A 24,655-nucleotide genomic window follows, 5' to 3' on the forward strand; every position below is an offset into this window, starting at 1 on the left:
TGTCAATATGTGTACTGAATATTATATATTGATATGTGTACTGAATATTATCTGTCGATATGTGTACTGAATATTATCTATCGATATGTGTACTGAATATTATTTGTGGATATGTGTACTTAATATTATCTGTCAATATGTGTACTGAATATTATCTCTCGATATGTGTACTGCATATTATCTGTCGATATGTGTACTGAATATTATCTGTCGATATGTGTACTGAATATTATCTGTCGATATGTGTACTGAATATTATTTGTTGATATGTGTACTGAATATTATCTGTCGATATGTGTACTGAATATTATATATTGATATGTGTACTGAATATTATCTGTCGATATGTGTACTGAATATTATCTGTCGATATGTGTACTGAAAATTATCTATCGATATGTGTACTGAATATTATCTGCCAATATGTGTACTGAATATTATATATTGATATGTGTACTGAATATTATCTGTCGATATGTGTACTGAATATTATTTGTCGATATGTGTACTGAATATTATTTGTTGATATGTGTACTTAATATTATCTGTCAATATGTGTACTGAATATTATATATTGATATGTGTACTGAATATTATCTGTCGATATGTGTACTGAATATTATCTATCGATATGTGTATTGAATATTATTTGTTGATATGTGTACTTAATATTATCTGTCAATATGTGTACTGAATATTATATATTGATATGTGTACTGAATATTATCTGTCGATATGTGTACTGAATATTATCTGTCGATATGTGTACTGAATATTATCTATCGATATGTGTACTGAATATTATTTGTTGATATGTGTACTTAATATTATCTGTCAATATGTGTACTGAATATTATATATTGATATGTGTACTGAATATTATCTGTCGATATGTGTATTGAATACTATCTATCGATATGTGTACTGAATATTACCTAGTTATTTTCGTTTTGTTGTTACGGTGTAAACTTATATTAGAAAAATCGATCAGGCAGGTTTCTTCTGAAGAGATTTTGCACAAAATTAGATAGAATGCAAATTAAATGCAAAAAACATATACCAAATTTCATCTATCTAGCTTAAAACATTTTTGAGTCATCTATGTCATAGATGGACAGACAGACATTTTCTAAAAAATGTGCTCTTCACACATAGAGAAGACTAATACGAGAAGATTCGTCAAAATCTTGAGGTCGATTTTTCTTAATTATAATATTTTCTCTATACTCCGTATACGAGAAAGAAAAAAGTTAGAAATATTATGTTAAGTACAATAAAATGCTGATTTAAAACTGTTTTCATACACCCAATCTTTGTATCTTATTACCGATTTATTTTTAACTCTGTCTTTCTGACGTACCATTCCTATTCAAATTCCTTCCACATATTACTAGAGCGCCATCTGGTAATCATAACGAAAATTAAAGTTTAGAGTAATAGTTTTTAAAATTAAAAAAAAAAAATACTTCTTTGGAAAAATAAAAATTGTTTACACTTTAAACAAAGGAATTATCGAAATTTTAAAATCATCCATATTTCTTTCTGCGAATGTTCAGTTGGTTTCTTAATGAAAGAAAAATGAATTAATAATTGATATTGCTTAACGAATTTAAATATGAAAGTAATGTTTATGATTTTAGTATCTAAAAACAATATTTTCTTATGCTATATTTTTTTCGAAAATAGTATATAGTGCCAAAAGTTTTAAAACTTTAGAGAAAATCTTTCGTTTTACTTTTTTATTATTGTTTAAGAAGAAGTAACTGTTTATAAACTAAAGGTAAGCCAAATATGAAAGATATAAGAAACATATCAATATAAAAGTATAAGAAGTACAATTTCAGCAAACTGAAACTTTTAGAAGCGTATTCCTATAAAAAATTAAAAATATTCCAGCAGTGTTTTCGTTGCTTTTTTCCTATCAATATATTCTATAATTATAAAGCATTTCTTCTCGGAATTTTAGCCATTGATGTAATTTTAATTTAATTGCAAATTTTATTTCTTAGATTATTTTTATTTGTTAAACTGACTATTTTTCCATATTTTTCTCAAATCTTTGCTTATAGTTTAATCTTTAAATACCAATAATATGAGTATAAAATTTGTCTTTGTCTATAAGATGAAAATTTGGTAGATAGCAGCTAATTTTTTATATGTCATGATTTAACTCTGTTTATGCAATTGAATGTTTTTTTAAGCATTTGATGAATACATGGTGCACTTTTATTTATAATTAAAAGGATGGGAAATCCTGAAATTAGAAAAATAAATAAATAAATAAAAATAAAAATAAATAAAAAAGACATCTGCAAAATAAATATTTGTATATAAATAAAATAAAAATAAAACGTTAACTGTTAAATTAAATGAATAAGTAATTATTGATAAATGAATTAATGACTGAAATTAATGAATAATAACTGATTCTGATAACTAATTTATCAAAATCAGTGCCAATATTCAACAAGCTACTTTCATTTCCATTGTCATAATTATGAATCGCAGTTTGTAATCTATGATTTTCTCGCAAAAACAACTACTCTTTCCTCTTTCTTCCGCATTCTTTCAATCTTTTTTTTCCAGCAAAATTCTATTTAATTTAGCATTAAATCTTTTTCTTTGCTTTTCCATTTTATCTTATGTTTTTCCTTTTACTATTATTTATATAAATAATGATCTCATAAACATAATTTATACATTTTAAAATTGTATAATTTATTTTTATAATTTTAAGATTACCATTAATAATGAGGCGCAATTATATTGGTAATCCGAATAAATCTTCTTTTCATCCTTCAGCAATATACGTTATTTTAAAAATATACGAAATTATAACTTAAAGTTACACCTTACAAACAAGGTTTCCAACCTAAGGATTTTCAACTTTAGCAAGGACTGGTTGAATTTTCAATTTAACAAAGTTTTGCTATTCTTCGAGACTTTTTTCAAGTCATGTATCGAGCATAGAGTGGGGAGCTAATTTTATAATAAAAAGAATAATTTTAATATTTACACATAATTCCAAATTTATTATCCTAAACATATTACAATCAACTTTGTATATTTTACTTATTCCATTATATTTTTATATACATTGCCATCACATACATTTCAAATATAATCATAAAAAAAAATTATAATTTGTTCACGCGACCTTGTTTCTTTCGACAGTATCTCTAACTTCCGATTTTTATTTACAATAATATATTTATTTAATTCGGAGACAATAGCGATATTTAAATCTACACAACTCGGTCAGTTTCTGTCACAAAATAGTGAATTTTCTTAAAAAAATATTAACGCTTCAATATATGATGACCAACAGAGCAGAGAAAAAGTATGCAAATATAGATTTCCTAATGTTTTCAGAAGTATATTTATGGATTAAATATTATATATTTGATATTATATATTATATATATTAATATATATATTATATATATTAATATATATAATATATATATTAATATATATATTATATATATTATTTGATATTATATATATATGGATTTATATATTATATATTGTCTTACACATTATTACGATATCTTTCCGATATTATCCCGTATTCAGAATATCGAACGCTTATCGAACAAAAATATTTTTACTGAATTATGAATAGGAAGTTTTCTAATAATTCAGTAATTTTTTTTTGTTTGATTTGCTTCATGTATGCACCACTTTCTTCATCTTATGGTCTATAACCAGCCGACAGCTTTTCATAGCCTTTTAAAATGGAAGATGACACTTATTTAATAGCCAGAGATAGTTTTAAACAGTTTCACCTTTACTAGTATGACGACCTAGTAACTGCTTACAAATTCCCCTGCAACCGTGCTTCACTAAGCACTTTTGGGATCCACCAAGCCAAACATTTAATGAAACTCGAGCCCGTTATTCATAATTTGTATGTAGAACTACGACTAATTCATCACTAGTCACTCTCGGTTATTCAGAATCACTAATGGACTTGTTCAGTACAGGATGTAACTAGACGTCCTTTTCTCTCCTCGTCCTTAACCTATATGTGGTCACCTTTGAACTAATTCAGTTTTTGATTAATGCTTCACTGTGGTAAAAGATTGAACCTGTACTTTGGTGAAAGTCTATACAGTTTTAACTCTTGGTACATTTCTAGACCTTAAATACCTTTATACCTTAAAGACCTTCTCTGGTCCAAGTGAAGACTGGCGCAGATATGTTTACTTTGCTATAAACCAAGTCAAATATGGCAAGGCTGGAACTTCTCAAGGTGCAGATAAACAATTGGTGCTATCAGTCAGTTGAGAGGCTCGTGAAACCGTATAGTCAACTTACAGACAATTGGAATAAAGCTGCAGACACATTAATTTACCCTATTATAGCATTCAACTTCGTGTAAAAGCGTTAATTTTTCAAACTGGAAGTATTTGCTGCCTTTGAAGGTTAAGAAAGCTATAATTTAGCTTTTAGATAGTTATTTAGCTATGATTCCAATGAATACCCTGTATATGTATACAGAATGTCATAATTTTAAATAAATTATTTACAAAAATAAAAAGCTCGAAGAGAGTCTTACATGTCTTAAATAAAAATAAAATTAGTTTAAAATTTTAAACAAGAAGTTGATGTTATTTCTTATGGCACTTAGACAAACCCGCTGTTAGGAAGACAGCGATTTGAAGCCGATAGGGGCTACGTCTCTTGTTTTAGTAGCACCAGCTAGGACCAAGAGTACGACTTTGCCACTCACGTATCACTCATTCGCTTGCACAACCCCTTTTTACAAGAAGGCACATTCACACACCTCACAGATAAAACAGAGGAAGAACAACCATGGCCGAACCGGGACTCGAACCCAGGACGCCCAAAACAAAAAGTGTCATCTTTAGCAGGATTATCTAATGAAGATATACTGATCTACTCAAGTTCTTACTCACTCAGTCTGCAATAACTGAAAACGGTGACTATTGCAAATTATAAATAGAAGAAAAATTCATTATAAATTATGGAATGGCATTGACTGGTTCTATTAGCCAGAACCATGATTGGCTGGGCCTAAGCTATTTGTATCGAAATTTTATGCCATTAAAATGTCTAGTTGATATCTGCAGAAGATGAAGCTAATCCTACAGCTTTTGTTTATGTGATGTGAAAGAATGGGAAAAGAAAGAGTGTTGGAAAAGTGTTGATCACATTATTTGATAACGATTCAAAATTACGATGTCGATTCTCAAAATCCCTTTGTGATATTTCAAATTATGACATTAATATAAATTAAATTAAAAATTCCTGAAAAAAATCACAAAAAGTAATCTTTCCGAATCAATTTGAAATTCACCGTTATAAAAGTTTTATCTTCCTTCCTTTGCATAAAAATAAGGAACTTTTAGTAAAGGCTTGGAATTTGATAAGGGCTCATACATTTATTTTCCATGTAAGATCTTTCTGCTTCATAATATAGTAAAGAAAATAGAATATGCATCCTGGGCATGTTTTTGGGACCGATCGGAGTCAAAATTTGAGACAAAAGTGCAGTTTTAATTAAAAGATCACGCACTAAATTTTTTTATTTAATTTTTTATGTTTTCGAATAATTGCTTTAGATGCATGCAAATGCGAAGAAGAAAAGATCGCCAACCCCTTGATGAAATTGTCCTGGGTTTTATTATGGGTTTATATTTTATATGCAAAAATTGTTTACCAACATTCATACGTTTAGCTCTTTACATTTTGTAGTTATCGTATCAATGCAACAAATCATGCCTCCTGTAAATGGATTTCATTCAAATTTAATATTAATTTGCAAATTAATATGAAGATCACATACCAAACTTCATAAATTAGGCTCAAAACCTTTTTGGAATTATATTGTTTATAAGCAGACTTAATTCTAAATATGTTTTGGGATTCAAAGAGGTTTGAAATGTAGAAATTCATCGAAATCTCATATACGTTTTTTTTTTAATTATTATAATATTTTTTTCTTTATTGTATTTCGTAATAGACAAAATAAAAATGATAAAATTTTTAGATACAAATTTTTTTTCAGCTTTTCAAGTTTAAGAATCAACAAATCATTAAATCTGGTATTCAGTACTTAAATAATAATATAAATCTTTATAAAACAGCATTTCAGAATATCTGGTTAGTATACACAATGAAATCCTTCTCCAAAGATGATATTAAATCTTTTTTGGCTCTCAAACGATAATTCTTTCAAGAGGAAAAACATTAAATCAAATTACTTGTCAGGAATAAAAGAAAGTTAGGTCAAAATTTAAGAAAAAGATATAAACATTTTTATGTACAGTTGCAACTGGAGAATTAACATATTTTGACAAGATAATTCCATATGACATACTTTCAGTAAATTTCATAAAAATTGTTACTTGCGTGCTTTTGACTAACTTAACGTTACAAAAAAAATATTGTTTCCTTTCAATGTTAATTATAAAACAGAATTTTCACTTTATAAAATGATAATATTTTCAAGCCAGCATTCTTTCTGTAAATTGTGTGATGCAAACATTTTCGCGCACAGATTGAAATGGCTGATGCAATCTAGCAAGATGGCCTAAACACGTCTAAAACATTAGTGTGATGTTTCGGACTAGAATTACAAATTTTTTTTCTTTTTGTCTAATTTTTTTCATATTTCTATATATTCAGTATTATTGAAATGTATTTCATCTGCTAAAAATATTTGCTTAGAACAGCAGACGATCTATTATTATATTCTGTATTGTACACTTAAATGGCTGTGGAACTCTTTTCTCCTATGGCTGTCCCCATTTCCAATGATATTTTCCCCAATTAACTCTAATACACTAAAAATTGTTGTAAGAAAATGAAATAAATAATTAGTATTTTTATATTGTTTACCATTAATTATCTTTTTAAAAAGGTTATGCAATTTTGCCTTTCTAATAGAATTTAATTAAATTTTATGCATTGTAACGAGTAAAATTGATGTTTTTTTTTATTTGTAGCTTTTATATTTTCCGTGAAAAGGTACAGAAACAATTATTTGAACGATTTTTAATCTTTAATAAATTTAAAATATTATCCTTTCATCATTTTTAAAATTAAGTATATACTAATAAAAATATTGAATGTATTTTTTACCGTAAAAGACCACAATTCGAGAATAATATTCTTTGACACATTTTAAATTTGTCGACGGAAGAACAAATACTTAGGTAAAATTTTATATATTCGAATCATTGCTGGTATATATCGGCCAGCACGAGAAAATTATGTTAAGAAGTGAAGAGACTTAACCAAAGGCGACCGTATAATTATTAAAGTTATTGCAATAAATAAAATTATCAAAAGTTAAACACATAACACTATATAAAAGCATCGTTTCTTAAGCACATGTATTAATGGCATTATTTTCTTTTTTAGTTTAGAATCTACTTTTCGTTTAAGTTCTACGGATAATTTACATGCGCAGTTACTAAAGTTTACTCCTAATTTGATTCCTATATTATAATATATTTTATTAATAATGATTTTGAAAGTAGCAAATTTGTCTTAATATAACGGAGACATTCTTATTAAACATTCACCATTAGTGCATGCTGAATGTCGATATTTATGGGTTTAAATGCACAATAATGATATTTATCTAACATTTCGAAATGCATATCAAGGAAAAAGGAAGAATGTTAACATTCTTTGGAGAGAATTGACATTTACCAGATATCAATGTTCCACTATTCATTGTCATCAGATCAGCACAATTTTTGGAAATATAAATAATTTCATTCTTTTTTTATGTTATAATTTTAAAACAAATCCAAAGTTTGAAATTCTAACAGTTTTATGATATAATTTGTAAAGAATATTGAAAACTCATATTTATGAAATTTAAAATAACCTCAAAACAAAATATTACGACATAACATAAAATATTTTGGTTTATATATTACTTAAGCTATTTTATGAAGAAAGAGAAAAAATGATTGCCTTTTATTTTACTCTAAATATTAAAAAATGTCTTATTATTCCTCATGCAATACGTCACAATTTGTCAGACGCATGTAATCAGAGTCAGAATTTGAAATTTTGTTTTCATAATCAGTGTTTACCAGTTTAAATAACTAGTTAATATAGTTTCATATTTTTAACTAGCAAGTATAATTTGATACGCGTTTTTCACTTAATCAAAATATTAATGAATTATTTTAGTTTAATTTTTATTTCCGTGAGTGGAAATCTATTTATTGTTTATTTCAGTAGAAATAATTATAATGGAAAGTGAGATTACCACTATAATCAATCTAATCATAGTAAAAATCTTCATATTTATTTCTTTTTTAAAGTGCATAATAGAATAAAATAACAAAAAAAAATCTTGGAAAAATTACTCAAAATTATATATTCTTTAATTACAGTAAAAACATTTAATTACCATAATAGATTTTAAGGAAATAATAACTAATATAACATTGAAAATTATTATTTTACTCTTTATATTATAAATTAGATATTATAATATATTCCATTATATTATTTATTTTTTAACGTGCATAATGGAAGAAAATAACTAAAAAAGTCTTGGAAAAATTTCTCAAAATTATATATTTTTTAAATACAGTAGAAACATTTAATTACTATAATAGATTGCAAGGATATAATAAAATTATATAACACTAAAAATTATTATTTTACTCCTTATAGTAAATGAAATATATAATTAACCAGTGAAATTAATTCCATTATATTATAAATTAGATTTCCCTTTAATTCCATTAATATTCATTTTAATACTAATGCAAACACAGATTATGGCCCTAATATCTTATAATTTACAAAATGTGCATTTTTTTCAAATATATTTATTTTCCAATTAGGCTAGCAACATTTTTTTAATTGACCTGCCTGTACAAACCCAATCAACCCGACGGCCTTAGGCAGTTTTGCCTAGACCTTGTTTCACTTGGAAATCCGCCACTTCGTGTATTACGTAAAATGCCTGGAATAGCCAAAAGGGATAATCAAGGTATCGCTTACAACATCTTTTGCCGAATCCGCGGGAAATGTGCTAATCGCCCGCGCTGTACTGTTTAATAGAAATAAATTAAAAGATGAGCTATGTTTTGAGTTACTAAACAACTTTTTACTTTTCCAAACTTGTATGGATCGAGACGAGTTCCTGACATACTTGTGGTCAATCGGTGTCCAGGTCTGATTGGCCGATCAACCCGTTTCGTCAGGCGATTAAGGGGTGATTTCGGATATAAAATGAAGATCCGATGGAATTTTCCAGCATCATCTTCACGCATCTTCCTCCTCGGGCAACAGGTGAGAAACTACTTTCTCTCCCTTTCTCTTTTAGGGTTACGTGTAAGCTTTGGATATTCTTTCTCTCTTTCTCATCATCTTCTTGGAGTGTATATCAGAAATGGATATTTACTTTCTCTCTTGTGTGTATATGTCTTATTTTCCTTTTGCTGCAACTTCGATTAGAATTCGTCGATACTTGAAAATTAATTCGAATTTTCTTGGAAAAAAAATTCTCTCAAAATATAATTTAAAAATTATTTTCAGTCATTTAGTAAGATACTGAAAAACTTTGAAATTTCTTTGACGTTTTTGTCTTAAGAGATGTTTCTACTCTATGCAATCTTAGAATTTATTGAATCTCTTATTAAACTTTTAGTATATTTTATTTTGCGGTGAAACTATGTAATATTTCCTGTGCAATATGTTCACGAAAGTACTTATAAATCTGAAAGTCGATGAGAAAAATATTTCAATGCCTTATCACATTAATTCATGGTATAATTAGAGTCATTAGATTAACAAGGCATTTATGATAACGAAATATGTAAGTAATCTCGAAGCATGGAGCATATCGTAATAGGACTTTTTGAGTAAAAAGAAATTATAACTTATTTTATGATAAATAATAACTGCTGGTTTCAATTATTTTGTGGGTAAGACTTTTAAGGAATAATTTAGTTACAATGTAATGAGTGAGTTCGATGCGTATAGCTTATCCTAATGAAGTTTTCTTGAACAATACAGATGATAACTATTGGTTTCAATAACTTAATTTAATTACAGATAAAAGTATGTAATGAGTGGGCTCGGTGCGTGTAGCCTATCCTAATTAATGTTTTTTTAGCAATAGTGTTGATAACTTTGGTTTTAATAATTTAATTTAATCATATATACAAATATGTAATAAGTGGGCTCGATGCATGTAGCTTATCCTAATGTTTTTAAGCAATAGAGATGATAATTGTTGGTATCAATTGATATTTTGAATCGTGTTTTGGAAAGTCAACTTATTATATGATAAGACACCAAAAATAATGAGAATATTAATAGAGTTATAGTTTGATATTTGCTTACTGATTTATTCCCCAAATAAATGCTTTGTTTAAAAATTGATTGAGAAAAAATGATTTTGTTTAAAAGTTATGAATGAGGATTGAATATTTAATCATCCCCATCTGCTTATTCACTAAAAATACAAGAACTTTTGTGATGTTGTAGTTAGTTTTTGTAATTAAAAAATTTATGATTTAGGAAATTTTAATGACTATTTCCGTAAGAAATTTATAAATAATCTATAATGAAGTGTTTTAGTTAAAGCAAATCAGGGTATATTTAAAATTCATTTTCTATTATTATTATTTGCAGGTTCAAGAAAGTAATTTCCCTTCAAGATGAAGCTGGCAATTGCATTAGTTTGTAAGTTTTCTTTTAAAATTTCATTAAAGAAAATGAAACAAAATATGTATTATTATCATGTAAAAACTATAATTTACAACAAATAATTATAAATTTGACATAAAAAGTCGAGGTAACTAAAAGAATTTGCTTGATGTTTTAAATGAATATGCATCACGCGGAAAAAATGAAAATGAATGATTAAAAATTATTATTTATTTATTAACATTAAAGTACTTATATAATTACCATCGTTTGTTAAATGAACCTTAATTTTTGTATTATCCTATAAGTATTCAGTTGGTTAAATATTCTATTGGCACACTTAAAATATTGAAATGCATATCTATTTAGAATTTTTATTTAACGAATTATTTTTGCTTTATATTTATTAATGTACCTATCTAATTAATATAAGCTGAGATAAAATTTTATAATTATGAAGTAAAACAATCCAGTTCTAAAAGAAATTTTATAGCGCAATAGTTACTGTAACTTTTTAGCATCATGAAATAAATGTTCAATATGTAACTTAAAATTATTTTAAATGAAAGTTATAACTATTTTTTTATTTATTACATAAAAGTCTTCCCTTAATTATATAAAAAGTTTCTAAAATAACTTTTTAACTAAAAGACTTTCACATTGGAAGAGAAAATTCAATATGCATTATGTGTTTGCTTTAAAATTTATATTAATTTTTTCCACAACATTTTTATAATAATATTATCAACTTTTTCTATTTAATTAGAGTTAATTTCTTTAATGCATATATTTTTACAAAAATATTTAAAAGTTTTAGTAAATTTTTAATTTGAGTAAATTTGAAATGAATATAATTTTTGTTTTTATTTTCAGTTTTGTCCGGAGTAGTCCTTACACTAGCTGCATCTAGAGTGAGTATAATGGGCAGAGCAGTTTCTTCAAATGTTTTATATAAAATTAAGCGCCACATTACTAAAATGCTAAAAAAATGTTGTAAATTTGTTTAATTTTAGATTTAATAGATTTCTATTAAATAGATTAGACTGGTTTATATAATTTAATAGATTTCTGCTAAATAGATTAGACAGATTTCAGATTTTAGTTAAATAGAAATATATGATTATAAATATCCAATTATAATCTATTTTTCTATTTTCATTGCAAACCAATGAATAGATATTCCTATCATTTATAAATAAACCTGGGATTTATTTAAGTATGTTTGATTTGTCATCATTTTGCGAACTTATGAAAATCGCTTCGTCAAAGAAGTTTCAAGTGTAATAATAAATTTTCTTTTCATAGATAAATAATGATTTCTTTAAATTTGTTTACGGATTTTTTTTTCATTTTTTGTGATTTCTTTTTGCATCAAAATTAATTTCAGAAAAATTTCTCAGGTCATTCAAGAAGTCTTAACTATGATCAATTTACTATACACAAAATATTACAGAAGAGTATGTAATTTTTTTAAGAGTTCGATATTTTTAAAAAAAGGAATAACCGAAACTCAGAATAATATTTAATGAAATAATACAGATTTGTTTTATAGATTAATTGTATCAACTACTTGATGTTTTACTATTTTAATGTAATGGTGTTACATTAAAGAATAGAGTTATACCATAGAATTTATTTTGGAAGGTTTGAGTTTATATGTAAGTTTGTATCGTATTTAAAGATTTTTCATTGAAAAGGCAACAGTACATTATTGGAATCTAATATATCATATGAATAATTATTAGTTTTTCTTTCTTGACAGTCCAAACGTGCAGCTTACGAACTCCCTGATGGAGCAGAACTCATTGTTGGAACTGTGAGAACCTCGTTTGCTTGCAGCAACGACGGATACTACGCCGACATCGAGAACAACTGCCAGATCTTCCACGTCTGCCACACTGCAGTCCATGCTGACGGCAAGACCGAGATGCAACAATGGTCATTCCTGTGCGGCAACCAAACTGTCTTCAACCAATTTTCATTCTCTTGCTCTAGCTATGAGGATGCTATTCCTTGCGGAAGCTCTGGAGATTTCTTCTATTTGAATGCTAATCTGAACGCTGGACCCGATGTTCCTTTCCACAAGGAAGATGACGTTGCTCGAGCAAATGCAGTTACTCCTGGAAGGCCAGCCCAAGGTCAGCCACCTGTATCACGTCCCCCAACAGGAGCAAGACCACCACCCAGAGGATAAACAAAATTTCAAACAAGGTTTCTTCATAGAGCTATTTGGTATGTTAATTCTAATTTCCTAGTTGATTTCTGATTTCCAGAATCCTTATTAAAATAAAGTAGATAAATCTTATAAGTCTTTTCGTAAAATGAAAAGAAATTATTTCATCTTATGGCTTTCCTTTAGACATAAATGAAGCAAAAAATTATTTTTTCTCACAAATTAAAAGTTTTTCAAATAAATTAAACTCTTAATTGTGAAACACAAATCTTCTTCATGGGACGAATTATCGTAGCTCTAAACTTATAATTAGGATTAAGTCATTCATACGCGTTATAACTCGATATAAAATAACTATGAATATTAATTGAATCTACAGCTCAATTTCTTACCAGAAAGTATGATTAAACTAAATAGTTAAAATATCACTACTAAGTTGTTTGAATAGAATTTTTTTCTAATCATTACCTCTTTAGAATAAAATCTCCTGATAAAATGATTTTTGGCAGATAAATTGGAGGTTCTAAACATTAAATCACATCTTAGACCTTCTTGTAATTATCATAATTAATGAAAACGTTTGATTAAAAGGAATTTCTAATAATCCAAAATACCATTGACGAGAATAAGAAATCTGTTATATATTCTAACGGAGAGTAACGAGACTATTCTGCTCAATTCCTTTATATAACTTGTTACTTAATTAATATTTTCGCTTAATGACTTAATATATTTTGACGATTTTATATGCTTTGAAATGAAAGTAAAAATTTGAATCAGAAATTATAATTTCACTCTAATATCTTTTTGATACCCATTGTGTGACTTGTATCTCCAAATTCAGTTCTTGAATAATTCTGAATTTTATCACTTAGAATATTTGCAATGAACATATTTTTTGCCACTTCCTAGACCATCAAGCAACGCTTCAATCTCATATTTAATAATTTATATGGAAAAATATTATATGGAAATGGTATAATTTTATATGAAACATTTCTTCAACTGAAAGGATATATATTATACATAAAAAGCACTTCTTAAAATTATTAATTGTATTTGTTGCCTGCATATTTGTACATATTTTATAAACGATCATGTTTTTATACAGATTCAAAGAGGTCCTGGCTACAAGAAGTCTGTTGGCTGAATGAAAATGGTCTTCTTACATCGTTCTGATCTCAGTAAGACATCTGCTTCGCACTTGCAGTGTTTGTCTTAAGGTTGCTTGGGGTTGACGGAGGCTTTGTATATGGACAACGTAAAATACGCTGAATTGTTCGTTTGCAATTTTTTGTAAATATTAGCTTGTATATTATGTATAAAAATTATTATTGTTTGTTAATAAAAACAGCATTTCAAAGAAAATTGGATTTGTTTATCTTTTAGCGTCCATTGGTGGCAACAGGTAGATAAGATTTCTACATTTAAACATAAAAATTATGTGATTACATTCGAGGTGAATGTTTTGAAAAACGCTCTAAAATAGTTATTATTATTTTTTTTTTAATTTTGCATAAAAAAGATTGGAAAAACACCCATGAAACCAAAATGTACCAGTTAAGTGACAAATATTTTTAAAAATTGTAAAAAGGTGTTTTATTGGGTAAAAAGAAGTTTAAGTCAAAAGTCCTTTAGTTTAAATGTTCATCAAATGATTTGTATATTTGCTTTTGTAGATACAAATAAGAAGTATTTTACCTAGCTTCTGAGATAAAATTTAAAAAAAAAACTATATTTCTATCCACTACTTAAATATTGTTGTTCAACTGAGAAATAATTTGACATTTTTCAATTTTTTGGTATTTTGAAATATTAAAACAAAAGGCATGCGACTACTTTTGGGATGCATTTTTGGGAAAATGTTTGAGAACTGTTATGTTTTGAATATTTGGATAAAAAAGATTAAAAAAACATCTGTAAAACCAACAATACTAGTAAAGTGCCAAAAATATTTTTAATTAAAGAAAAGGACATTTATTTGGCTGAAAAGAGGTATAAAGCAAAAATCTTCTATTTTAAAGATTTATCAAATGATATGCATAACATTTTGCAGATTTCTTAAGGAATATTTTATCTAGTCCCTGAACTAAAAATCAAGCTGCTTTTAAATCTATTCTCCAAGTATTGGCGTACTACTGAAAAATAACACGAAATTTTCATTTTTTTTTTTTTTTAACATTGTGAAACACTAAAACAACCATAAAATATTTCTAAATGAATATATTACTTGTTCTGTAGTTTAGGAACTGCAAAACATATTGAGAGATTATTATACTAAATTTTAGCAAAAAATATGTAAATTTATGAAGTTTTCTGTAAGAAAATTCTGTCATATTCTGTGTTTGAAAAATTCGTATCTAAAAATGTAAAACAGCATTAAAACTTATGCAAATTCAAACATAAAAATCAGTGTAACTTTCCAAACGATAGACTTAGAAACAAAATTCTAACAGGTTTTTAAAGAAACCTGCTCGAACATTAAGAATATTAAAAAAAAAAGTCATTTTTTTTTTCGAAAAAAAAAAAATCGATTTTTTAGCATTAAACCATTTTTAATCGAATGGATTACTTATTCTCTAATTCAGGGATTGCAAAAAAAAAAAAAAAAAAAAAAAAAGAGAAATTATTAAATCAAATTTGAACAAAAATTATTCATTTGATTTTAATTTATAAGATTTTTACTTAGAAAAATTCTACCAAAGATCGAATTTGGGAAATAGCATATAAGCATTTAAAGATGTAAAATAGCATTAACATTTATAGAAATGCAAATATAAAAATCAATGTAACTTCCCAAAAATGGACTTTAAAGTAAAATTTAAGTGGTTTTATAAAGAAAACTTAAGTGGTTTTATAAAGAATATTAAGAATATTAAATGAAAAAAAATCCACTTTTTATAAAACATCATATTTTTACTACTACTTTAAATGTAAAAATATAAGAATTTACAACAGTATCAATAATTAAATTAAAAATAATGGATAGGCATCCATAGATGAATTTTTATAATTAAAGCACTTCAACTTCTTTACTAACCTGAATCAATTATTATTAACAATGGTTCATGCATTTGAATGACAATAGAAGTCAAAAGTCCATTAAATGAATGGATGAAATGTATTAACGAATATCTTTATTGTTGCTATCTATGATTTTGATTGCACTTTCTAGTTGAAAGTAATTTTTTTAACCATACCTTTTGTTGATTATTTTTAACTAATATTATTTTGATATTTCTCTTTCATATTTTGCACTACAGTCAACATTCAGCTTTGTTAACTTTCCTTTCTTTATTTAAATCAAAAGAAGATAACCATTGCAGAAATTCTTTACTTTTTAATTATGTATATATTAATTATGAAATTTCCTTATTAAACATTTAACCATATGTTTATACAACATAAATAATTATTGTATCCTTAATAATAATATTATTTTTGTATATTTAAAACTAAAATTAAAAAAAGAGTGTTATAATTTTTTATATAATAAAATTAGCTTTAAATTAAATTGCTAAAGATACTTACAAATATTGTATTAGGAGAATCTGCATAATTTGATGCCCCTATTAAATGGAGATTGCTGAATTTCCGTAAACACAATTTCATTTTCAGTTTTCCCAAAAATCTCTAACAGCTGTCTTAAATCTGTCATTTTTTCTTAAATCGTTTGATAAGTCAAGTTGCCTAGTAATGAAAATTTAACTGAGCTAATTTTAATTAAAAATTATAATTTCAAAAATTAAACTATTCTTTTTAAGGATTAAAATTTAATTTCGTATTTCTGATTATATTTGTGCTCTGTGCTTCTTATAAATGTTATCAGAAAGGTAACATTTGTAAAAAACGAAAATCGAGAAATTTGAAAAAAAATTACGGTTAAGTTTTAAAAACCTCATAAATATTTTTTGTTGTTCTAATTGTTGTTATTTTCCTTTGAATTGAGGGCTTCTGTGCAAATCACTTTTCTATTTGTGATTAAATCAGAAATGGGATTTTGTTTGTTCTGGTTTCTCTTTCTATATTCATAGAATTAAAATAACTCGTACTATTTTATCCTGGTTTCTTTGCATATCATTAAAATGTTAGTTTTTTTTTTCTTCTTCTTCTTTAATTTTTCACATTTCAAGATTTTTTTCTTTTATCAAATAGTAAATTTTTATAGGTATGAACGTATTATATCTAAATTGTATTTAAATTTAAGATCCATTGAAAAGAATTTTTTGAAAAATGTATTCGCTACAGAACGTTTTTCTGAATTAAATATATTATTCTTTAATAGCATATATTATTTTATTTTACATTTGCCATTTTTTCGCAATTTTAATAGTTTTACAAAGATTTATAAATTTGATTATATTATACATCGTAATAAAATTAATATATATAAATTCATAAAGTCTCTCATAGATTTATATATATCAATTTTTTTTTTGAAAATATCTCAAGAAATTAAGGTAGAAATTTTTGGTAAGGAATTTGGCCATGAGATATGTTGAAAACTGACTTTTCTTGAAAATAATAGCTGTTGTCGGCAATGCGATCTTTTTAACCAGCCGCCAAGGTTAAAAAGATGCTAGCTAAGATTATTGTTAAGATTTTAAAAAAACTCGTTGCCATTATTTTTATGATTAATGACGTTCTATAAGATAAAAATTGTTCGCTAAAACTACTAGTTAAACTTGCTTGCAAAGATTATTGATTTTTTAGGATGATTAACTTTTAATAAGGAACGCATTTTTTAAATTATGCATTCCATATTTGTTATTTGGGAAGAATGAAAAGCATGAATTTAATAGAATCTTTGTGGTTGCAGAGTGAAAAGTATATATGTTACAAGATAAAAGTGGAAGAGAAAATCCTATTTTAAAATTAATGTCCAAAGAAAGCTTTTTTATTTTTAATTCTTTCTCTCATCACTTAATATTATTTTCACTTTTGATTTAGTCCTTTTTTTTATGCCTATTTCTGTCATCCTGTTCTTTCCTCTCTTTAAATGGGTGTTTCGTTGACTCATCGAGCCCTCTTTCGGGCACTTCTAATTATGATTTTCAATTCCATTAGTTAATAAACTAAGCGTGGAATAAAGTACGGCTGTTCGTTTCGGAACTTTGTACGAACGTTTGATTGATTCATCCGATAATAAATAATAAGAACAATTTTTGTGCCACGTATCATACGTATGGATTATCCAATTACGCATGCAATGAAAAGGAATAATAAAAGATAACTTTGTAAAGGCTATTTCATTCAAATATGAAGTTGAAAATTGTTATGCTCAAATCATAAAAGTGTTCTTTTTCTTGTTAATTCGGCAAAAGTCTGCTCTTATATCTTTTGCATGATTTTATTCAGCAGATTGCAATAAAATGGCTATATATGAAAGCTCCCAATTGAAATCGAATATACTTTTTTCCTTAAGTTGGAATCAATCTCAGAAATAAATAATTTAAAATCCAGAAGTCATGATATTTAATCCAGAAAAACAGCCTTGAAATTATTTTTAAGTCTTAAAAAATATTTCAGAGAATATCTAAAATTAATTTAAATATGTAAATTTAGACAAGAATATAGATAAGAATAAGATGATCAAAATTTCATCTTGAGATAAATTTAAAAAAAAAATTAATTAATTCCTTATTTTTTATGAAAAATTTAAATGAGATTCAAACATGTATTACAAAAAATCGTATTTATGATATCGTTTGAAATAATTTATTCATCAGTTTTTAATATGCTTCTAGATTTTTTTTATTAACAATGTTTTAATGACAATACTTATATATACACAACGTAACTCCAAGCATATTCTTGAAAAACACGCAAATATAAATCGATGAAAAATATTGTTGTCGAATAAACTTCAAATATTTTTAAATATTAATTGAAATTAGAGAAAAAAAATGCAGATTACTAAACTTGCTAATTAAAAGCATATATTTTTTGAACTTTTAGTGTGATGTAAATAATGAGTTTGCGAAATAATATATTGAGAAGTTATAGAGGGAAAACGTTAAAACTTTGCAATTTGATTAGTTTTTAATTAAAAATTTAATTACATTTTGGAAATCTCTTTGATATTAAGAGTATATTATATTATAAATATCTGTATACCAAATAAGTTCTGTTAATTAAAATTGGTTAATTAATTATATGGTCTATGCTGTGAAGCAAGAATGATTTGAATGTTTTTTCCATCATTTACTTTGCATCACATGCGGTATACTTTTATAGATAGCATTCCATTCTATAAGCATTTATCAAAATGATTTCAATGCTATTTTAAAATTGATTCTGAAATTAAATTTGATTTGCTTAAATTGATTGCAGTTTATTTGCTTAATATTTGATATGCTTAAAAATCTGTTTAAAAAACTTAATATACTTTTGATAATAGCCTATTATTTCAAAACAGGTAACTCAAAGATAAGTTTGAAAACAATTTAACAGAATCTTCTATCAATTTAAACATATTGAAAAAAGATAATTTAATGATTCCTGTCTCCATTTTCTTTTTCAATAAAAAAAATTTCACTATAGAATCTGAATGAAATCAATAAAATCTTTGCCTAAATGATGTTAGACATTTTTTTTTTTAGTGAATGCATGATGTAACTTTGATTTTTGCTAATACGAGATGTGTAGATTATCTATTCAAATGTAATAAAATGTGATTTTATTCGCCCAAGTTTTCTTATGTTAAAGCCTATCAATTAGAAAAAGAAATATGAATACATTTTATGAAATATTGAAATTATATGTCACATTCATCATAAAAATAAGATTTAATCTATAAAATTTAACTTTGAAACATTAAAATATCTGAAAAGAATTATTTTAGGGTACAAATGACTTCAAACAGCTTTAATATTTAAATGAATTTTTTAATTCGATTCATTAGTAATATTATTTAATATGACTTTTCTATATCTAATTGACAATAAATTACAATTTATTGATTTCAAATATTCCCTTTATTAGTAATAAATAGAAAATACATTTTGAAATATGCAAAAATACAAGCTCATGCTTACAAATTATTACAAAGCTAAGGACTTTTATACGGACAAGAAACACTCATGCAAACTCTAGAATAGTTTCTTACAAAAGCAGATGGCTTATTGAGATGGAAAGAATAGATTAATTATTGGATAGCTTATTCCTATATCTATATTAAAAATGAAAATAAAAATGCACTTTTATATACATAAACCATGTTAAATATAATTCCCATATAATAACATAAATTTGTTAAAAATATTCAAATTTAATAATAATTTTAGTGATTTGCATAAAACATTATTCATTCAATCTAAGGCAATACTCTGGATTCTCAATCAACGAGGCATTTCTTTTATCATCCTAAACATTCATAGAAATATATAAATTCTCAGATTTACCCCTCATATCTTAGTGCAAGTGAGATTGGACGCATCAACAAAGAAATAAATCTTATTAAAGCAATAAACAGAAATTCCAACTCAGAAATGCATATTTTTGAGTTGAGCTAAACATATTTAATATTAGTTAAAATCTTTTACATCATAACGTTAATATATTTTAGAAAGTCTACACATAGGGAGTACACAAATAAAGGAAGTTTTATGAATCACACTCATCCTCTAAATGGTGGTCTAACTCCCACAGGGGGAGGTGCAACAGGTGGCAAATTAGGCTGGGCTGATCTTCCAGGTATAAGAGAAGCTGCTTTGGCAACATCTTGTTCATTATGGAAAAACACACCAGGTCCAGCACGCAGATTTCCATTCAAATAGAAAAATTCTCCCGAACTTCCGCAAGGCACAGCTTCGTCATAGTTGGAGCAGGTGAATGAGAATTGGTTGAAGACGGTCTGGTTCCCACACATGAAGGACCATTGTTGCATTTGAGCCCTGCCACCGGCGTGGTAAGCTATATGGCAGATGTGGAAGATCTGGCAGTTGTTCTCAATGTCGGCATAGTAACCCTCATTGGCACAGACAAAGGAGGTTCTCACCGGGCCTACGATGAGGTCCGCTCCAGCAGGGAGTTCATAGGCAGCTCTTTTGGACTGTAATGGAAAATGTTATCAGTTGACTAAGAATATCTTTGATTGAAATAAATTATTTAAATGATAAAAAAATTTAATGCCATATTTTAGTAGTTAATTAAAGAATGTTTAATGATGAATTAATTTATTATTAAGTAACAACAATGAATTGAAAATAAAAATCAAATTTTATAACTGTCATATTCGTAATGTAATTTTGTAAAATTATCGTTAGAAAAATTGTTCCTATTCAGTTTAACCTCATAGTTGATGCAGCATAGTCATTTAAATCATTTTACCGTTGAATGTAAGAACAGAAAAATGGAAAGATAAATAAATTCTTTCCATTTTTTATCAAAATTGTTTTTTAAAGTAACTCTTGTAAGACACTAAAATGTTTTTAAATCATTGGACTTTTTCCAGAAATACAGCAAAGCTCTAATCGGATTACTTCTATGTAAATATCATTTTTGATTTGCTTTTTATACTTTTAACTCGATTAGAATAAAAGCAAAATTTACATATGTATGTAAGTAATATGTATGTATTCAGTTTAAAAAATAATATTAATTTCTTTTAAAAATTAACCAATTTGAAAAATATAAATAATTAAAATATCTATATTTGAATATTAAATGAAAACTGTCTGAGCACATTTTACTTGTACAAAATTGTATTCCTATATAGGACAACATAATGAAGTATAAATAATTTGCTGTTCATATTTGGTTGAAAATTAAAATATTAAATATTTTTTCCTTTAAATATTTTTATTTTGGCATGGCTTCACGGATTTTCCGTAACATACAGTGTACTGTATGTTTTAATCCTTTTGAAAGAAAGAAAGTATACTCACTCTAGGCAAAGATAATGTAAGGGCCAAAACAGACAAAACTGAAAATTAAAGCAAATGGGTATCAGTTTTAGCAATATGTAAAGCTAAATGGGCAAGAGTTATTTTCAGTTATTGTTGTTGCAAAAATTCATTAAAAAATTTCTATCATTTTCATAAAGCAATGAAAGAAACAAAATTTAAATGCCAATGTTTTAAGTAGATAAGTTAATATGTAATAAATTAATATTATTATTTTTAATCTATATAATATGTTTTTAAAAAAGTTTCACTACAGCTTTCTAAATTAAAACTCTCGCAAATTTTAATTAACAATCATTTTGAAAACTTTAAGCAAAATAAAATTTTGGCTTTTCAAAGATTAATAAAACAGCAGATAAGTAAATATTTATTTTAAAAAATCTTGCCTTATAATAAAAATACAAAACAAAAGTGAGTGTTTTTTTTAATTACTGAAATTTATGAAAGAGATTTGGAAGTGTTTGGAAGCTAATGCTTTCCATCGTATTAAAAATATCATTTAGGTTATTGTGTAGTCCCATTAATCATTGTTTTCTCCAAATTATTTACATATATACAAGCAAAAAATATTAATAATAATGCTTCCTTAAATTAAAAGGAGTCGAAAAGTCTAACTTATTTCTATTTAATCATTTTCTTTATATCACATACATTAAGGTGTACGTACACACCAGAAGATTTTTTTTTAAAATTTTAACTTTAAAAATCCAGTTTTTTTACAGTAGGTCATTAATATGTGTTTAAACTCATTTCAGTGATAAAAAAACCATTTTATACTAATTATTAATTAATTAAATAATATTTAATGAGCTAATTAGCCTATTTTTTGAAACATGATATCTTAAATTCTAATTTTTACAGACACACAATTCTATTTGGAAATTATGCCTAATATTAGTCTTCATGTTGTCTGCCTCAATCAAGTTATAAAAATATATAGTTGTTTTTTTTTAATTTTTCACCAACGATGAATAGAAAAAGCGAGAATTTTTCTGTCATTTCAACTTTTAAGCGGCTATTAAAAATTTATTTCCATAAATATAACTTTGATTGAAACACAAAACATTTGCTATTTCATACAGATTATTTTGATATATAAAAAACTGTATTTGGTTCATTTCTTGTTGAGTTATGATTGTTTGAATGAAGCAACATAGTGGAAAAATATCATTCTTCATAAAATGAGTTTTAAAAACACCGTAATTAGAGTTTTTAATGAAAGCACCTCAAGAAAAATAATTATAACTCGAGAAATATTTCGAATATTGACAACATCTTGGCATCGTTTGAAAGCTAAAGGATCAGAGAACATTATTAAGTAATAAAAAAATATTCGATATTTTGAACGAATTTCGATGTTTCAAGTGTGTACATACACCTTAAACTTATTTCAAAATCACCGATAACCACTATGGAGAGTCAGTAAAGATATGTATTAGATAACAACAAAGATTATTCTTCCGTGAACAGGAAAAATGAATTGGAAAATTAGAATGCATAATGAACGAATCAAGTGAAGCAAAATAAGTAATAGGCAAGGAATTCTGGGAGATTTATTTAAAACACTGAAGGGCTCTGTGGCAAAAGTATTACAAAAACAAATTTTTTGCGAATCTTTCTAATCTATGTTAAAGCTATAATTATGTTATTATTTTAATGCGTAATCATTTTTGTACTTTTTTTAATTACGTGAGAAAATGAAAAAAGTAACTTACAGACAAAGGCGATGTACAATTTCATCTTGAAATGAAACGAAACCTGGAATTTGCAAAAATAAATTATAAATTTTCGTTATATAATGATCGTTTTATTTCATTTTAAATATATTGCTTTAATTTTATATTATAAATATCTACTAAATATCCCGTATGAAAATAATTTAAAGCGAGTTCAAATGAAACAAGTGCAACTGGGAAATTGTGGATTAGATTTCTTATTGAAATCGAATCTTCTAGAATCTTTCAAATTTTTTAAATTGAAAACAGATATTAAAAGCCAATTTTAATGATTATAGAACATATTACACAATCCGGTAGTGAACGAAATTAGAGAAGCAGATTTAGAATCCAGTGAATTCAGTTAATGAATCATTCCTGTGAGTGTAGAGTGGTAGGTAAAAACGATAATAAAAACTCCATACTTTTACTAGTAGATACATTAAAATTATAAGTCGGGAAGAGTGTCATCTCTTGAAAATGATGATACTTTTCCTAGCTGATAAATTTAATTCATTCATTTTGGCCGTTGTAGAAGCAGAAAAATACAGTAACATATAATAATCAAAAATGTGTTATAATATTTTGTAATATCTTTAACTTGACAACCAGCTGGTCCAGAAGGAATTTTTTATTTGTACTTAGTTAAATTTCTTATGCATAACTTCATGATTCTCTCAAAAACCGTAATTTTTAACACCAAATTTTGATAGAAATTTGAGAAATGATATTATAACCTTTCACTGATTCCATTTATTGTGTAAATGAACCTTTTTAATGAATCAAGTCCCATGACGTCATAGTACATTAAAAATACAATTGTTCAGGTAACCCATTATTTTTAATTGCATGTTACCTTTTTTGGGAATTGTAACTTCACTATTATTGTTCCCATATAATCTCAGAAGATAAGAATCATTCATTTCCGTTCGGAAACAATGGAAGAAGAACATAAGAATAAATATTTAAGAATTATTTTGGATTTCATTGCAACAATGAAACGTATTGTAGAAATCACTGAAAAAATATATTTTAAAAATTGTCAACATTGTGACAAATACAATATTGTAACTAAATTGTTTTCATTAAAAATATATACTTTTTTTACTACGAGCGTAAGAAACTTTTTTAAAATTTTCAGAATTAATTGGGGAAAAATTCCGAAATATTGTCTAATTTTTAATGAATAAATCACTCTGAGATGC

The 24,655-nt window shown here is 26.0% G+C and overlaps 2 protein-coding genes across 2 annotated transcripts; one reads left to right on the forward strand and one right to left on the reverse strand.

Moving 5' to 3' along the window:
• The first annotated feature begins 9,259 nt into the window (after positions 1-9,259).
• Positions 9,260-14,197, forward strand: LOC129963724 (uncharacterized). Its single transcript, XM_056078247.1, has 5 exons — positions 9,260-9,294; positions 10,642-10,692; positions 11,530-11,567; positions 12,419-12,888; positions 13,941-14,197. The coding sequence occupies exons 2-4, from the start codon at positions 10,668-10,670 to the stop codon at positions 12,848-12,850; spliced, it is 495 nt and encodes a 164-aa protein (XP_055934222.1). The 5' UTR covers positions 9,260-9,294; positions 10,642-10,667; the 3' UTR covers positions 12,851-12,888; positions 13,941-14,197.
• A 5,868-nt stretch (positions 14,198-20,065) lies between these two features.
• On the reverse strand, positions 20,066-23,487 carry LOC129964074 (uncharacterized). Its single transcript, XM_056078751.1, has 3 exons — positions 23,451-23,487; positions 21,718-21,755; positions 20,066-20,882 (listed from the first exon to the last, which is right to left on the reverse strand). Exons 1-3 carry the CDS (start codon positions 23,473-23,475, stop codon positions 20,448-20,450), a joined length of 498 nt encoding a protein of 165 aa, XP_055934726.1. The 5' UTR covers positions 23,476-23,487; the 3' UTR covers positions 20,066-20,447.
• Positions 23,488-24,655: the final 1,168 nt, after the last annotated feature.

Source organism: Argiope bruennichi, chromosome 3 (genome assembly GCF_947563725.1).
Source record: "Argiope bruennichi chromosome 3, qqArgBrue1.1, whole genome shotgun sequence".
Taxonomy (NCBI): Eukaryota; Metazoa; Arthropoda; class Arachnida; order Araneae; family Araneidae; genus Argiope; species Argiope bruennichi.